General features: G+C 52.6%; 1 protein-coding gene across 1 annotated transcript in view; it reads right to left on the bottom strand.

The window, feature by feature from the left end:
• Positions 1-2,681, bottom strand: part of LOC104121795 (deleted in malignant brain tumors 1 protein) — a 20,958-nt gene extending 18,277 nt beyond the window's left edge. The window contains 1 exon segment of the mRNA XM_035889473.1: positions 2,567-2,681. Within this exon segment, the coding sequence (XP_035745366.1) occupies positions 2,567-2,681 (115 nt within the window).
• Between the last annotated feature and the right edge of the window lie 1,194 nt (positions 2,682-3,875).

The raw sequence follows: 3,875 nt of genomic DNA, 5'->3' as shown, positions 1-3,875 counted from the left end.
CCGAAGGAGCCCTCCTGTGCTCTCAGCAGCTGCGCCTGCAAAGCCGGGAGGGGAAAGAGGAGGGGAGTTGAAATCCTGGGGGTGAATGGGGCTCGGCTGTTCCCATCTTTGAGATGGCTCCTGCTCCCAAAAAAAGGGTTTCAGAGGAGGCGCTGACCATCCCACACCCACCCTGGGCATCTCAGATGGCTTTGGCCATCTGTTTGTAGGCAACCAAGCCCCGTCTCTGCATCTAAATGACTGAATTTAACCATCTGAACCTCAGTGGGGATCCCACATCCCAGACGCCCTTTTCTTGCTCATGTAATAGGCAGAAAAAAACAGGTATTTGAGCTTATGCATGTTTTTGTACAAGCAGCCATCAACAAAGATGTAGCTTTGCCATCAGGAGTGGGTAACGCCTCGGGGTCCAGCTGAGAGGTGAGTTTGACAATGTGCAAGACCCGCAGTGTGAGGTTGCCACTGGTCCCGGAGGTGCATGTTTGCAAGAGTGCTAACTGAAGGGAGACTGGGCAGAGAGGAGCCGTAACGGGATGTTAGTCATGTGGAGAGCTCAACTGGGTCGGCAGAAAAAGAAGTTCAAGAGGCACCTGATTGTGTTGTGTAAATAAGCTTTTTGACCATGGATAATGATTTCCAAAGTGCTCCGGCACTGATCTGTGCACGGGCCTGACCATCAGCAAGTGAGGGGCCAGATGGAACAGTTGGGAAGTCACAGGGGCCAGCAAGGGGATGAAACCGGTTGAAAACCAAATCCCTGAGTCATTCCAACATGGAGAGCATCTGAGCAGCTGTGGCACGCTGCATGCAGGCGTGTGTAGCTCAGCTCTTTTATTCGGGCTGCGCATTGGGGAGCAGGAAAGCACCTTTCCAATAAAGCAGCTGCAATAAAGCATCTTTGCCATGAAGTATCTTTGAAATAAAGCGTCTGTGATAAAGTACCTCTGCAATAAAGCGCCTTTGCAGTAAAGCTCCTTTGCAGTAAAGCGTCTTTGCAATAAAGCAGCTTTGCAATAAAGTGCCTTTGCAACCAAGCGCCTTTGCAATAATTCGTCTTTGCAAAAACATGCCTTTCCAATAAATCATCTTTGCAATAAAGCAGCTTTGCAATAAAGAGCCTTTGCAATAAAACATCTTTGCAAAGCTGCCCCTCAGAATTCCCTTCTATGAGGAGGAAGGACCAGATGCACTGCAGGCACTCGGTCTCCAGTTCACAAGCTCTCCTGTCCCCAGGCTAAGAGCACAGCCCTGATGATGCCTGGCTCTTCTGTTTCATCCTTTCCCTCTGCACCTTTTGCTCTCCTTCCTTATTTTTACCAGGCGCGATGAAGCCACCCTGTGATAAGCAATAAATCAGCCCCACAGCTGAGACTTAGCAGAGCTGACAGACTTCTTGGTGTGTTTCTTGCAAGCACTGCCCAGCCACGTGTGCATTGACTGTGGTTGGGTGGGCAAGTCCCACCACGGGTGACTCCAGCCAGCCAGGAGCGGGAAGACTGTACTGTTGTGAATAGATCATCAAGGGAGACAACCCATGCAAGCTAAAGCAAAATTTTAGTTCCAAGAGGTACAAAGTAATTGTTCTGGAAATTAAAACGAGATCCCTACCAGCGAGGAAAGGGTGTTCCTAATTTTGCTTGATCCAAACCTGGTCAGAAGATGAATGTTTCTGCTTTATGCCCTTTGTAACTGTGAAGCATCACTAAAAAGGTTGGCCAAATCAAATAGCCAGCTTCTGCTCCAAGCTGGGGCAGCTTGGGCAAAGCCCCGAGCCCTTTCTTAACCATTTCCAAAGTGAAGCTGCCACTGAACCATCGGCATGATATAGCTCTTGCAGAGGAGCTCTTCTCCCGTCCTTGCACCGATGTCTGAGAGCAAACCATGGCTGCAGATAAGGGACTGTGGGATCTGTGGCTTCCTTACAGCCCTGCCCGAGCATAAGGGCCCTGTGTCTTGCCAGCATCTTGCCTCTCTGCCCCGTTAGCCCAACAAATATTCAGTTCCTTGTGCTGCACAGCCATCAGCCAGCCAGCCTTGTCCTGGCAATGTGGGTCCCTGCTTGCTCACCCCTTCATCACACGGGGAGCCGCCCTTTTAATGCATAGTGCTGTGGGGTTTGGCCAAGCCCCCAACCGTGCTGCAATACCAGGAGTTTGCCATGCAGAGTCTGGGATAAGCCAAGGTTAGATCAGGGGAGGAGGCTGCAGCCAGCTGAGAGACAGCTTCAGGATCGGGCATGCTTCCGTCCTCTCTTGTAATGTGCACAAGCCTTTAATTATGGGGCACAAGCTTTTGATTATGGGGCAAAATCATGTGTGCAGAAGTAGATCTGACTCTTGGAGTGCAGCCGTGATAGCTGAGCTCACGACTTTGTGTAAAAATCCTTTCACCCGCCTCCAAAGCCATCACAAGCCACTCCCTCCCCCCCGCCCCAGATGCCCGAGGGAAACCCAGGACCCCTGACCAGCCTCTGCTGTGCTCCATGAAGTGCTAGCTTAGCAGGCTGGAGGAGCCAATGTGGCCAATGGGCTCCCTGTGATCAGCAGCGAAGGCGAACGCCACTCACCCCAAAGGCACGCCATCAGGAGGAGGGTCCCCGTGCTCTTGGCCCCAACGTGGGTGGGTTGGTTTCTCCCCCTGGGGTGGCTGGGCGAGGGATGGCCACCACCTGGCACCCCCATGTTTGCAGCCTGGCCACGGGCTGGAGGCTGGAGTGGAATGTCCTTGTGAGAGATGCCAGCTGAGCACAGTGTCCCACTGGCCAACCGGGAAGGCACACTGGGATTTCTGCAGCGAGCCCTCCTCTTCCTCCGCCCTGCTCCCCTCTGGGAGCTTCACGTCCTGTGAAGCTCTGCCAGGAAGTGACTCGCTGCCCCATGCAGCGGCCAGTCTTGTCATCGGCTTGCGAAACAGTGAGCTGTTCCAGGAAAACACGGAGCAAACAATCCTCTTGACGCTCAGGTGCCGTCTCGTACGTGCCAGCCCCTGGGGGCACCTCAGCTGCCCTGATGCGTCCTGGTACAAGATATCTACTTTCAACAAGCTAAATCAAGCCTTTACTCACCAAACTGGGGAAGTATAGCTATGTTAGCTCCATGAGAAAGTGTCTGGTTGGGTTTTGGGGGGTGAGGGACCGTCCACTGCCAGGAAATAGGTTACTAAAGGCTGGAAATGGCTTTATCGTGGAGGGTGGAACCACCACCTGCACTGTAGCTGTTTGTCATGAGGTGAGCCTGGACACCATCTGTGATGAGAAAGGGGTCTTGTACCCACCTTGCAATGTTTTGAATAGCTCAGTTGGATTTGGACAACAAGGGGAACTGCCATTTTCTTATCCTACTCTGGCTGCCCTTGCAAGACCCCAAGGGTCCCTTTTGGATCAGCAGTTTGCTTCCCGGTTGCAGATGATGCTCCAGGCATGTCCCTTGCAAGTCACTGCCCCAAGCATGTCCCGAGAGGATGGAAGAGTCTGCTGTCCTCCCATCCCTTCATGATGGTGCGCTGAAGTTCTGCAAGGGAAGGGCCTGAGGCCAGAGCAGCACGCTGCTGGAAAAAATTAGTTTTGCAAAAGGGTCGTCAAATTAACAACACCCATTGCTCCAAATGGGAGGGTTCAGATGGAGGTGGCTGCTGTGCTGGCGGTGCATTGAAGATGGGGCTTGCATTGGGCAAGGATGTGACCCCTGCCAGAAACAGGGTGGATGCTTCTGCCCACGTCTGTGCAAAAATAAGAAGCAAAACTGGAGCATGTAATGGGAAGAGGACAGCACGGCCGGGAAAGTCTCAGGCTGAGTTTAATCTGTTCCGCCTGGCAAAACCTGAGAGGCACATTAGAGTGGAGAGTGGACTGCTGCCTGTAGGAAGATCAGCCAAGA

This window comes from Egretta garzetta, unplaced genomic scaffold (genome assembly GCF_000687185.1).
Source record: "Egretta garzetta isolate BGI_Z169 unplaced genomic scaffold, ASM68718v1 scaffold192, whole genome shotgun sequence".
Taxonomy (NCBI): Eukaryota; Metazoa; Chordata; class Aves; order Pelecaniformes; family Ardeidae; genus Egretta; species Egretta garzetta.
Note: the sequence above shows the minus strand (reverse complement) of the source record. Positions and strands in the feature narration are given on the sequence as shown.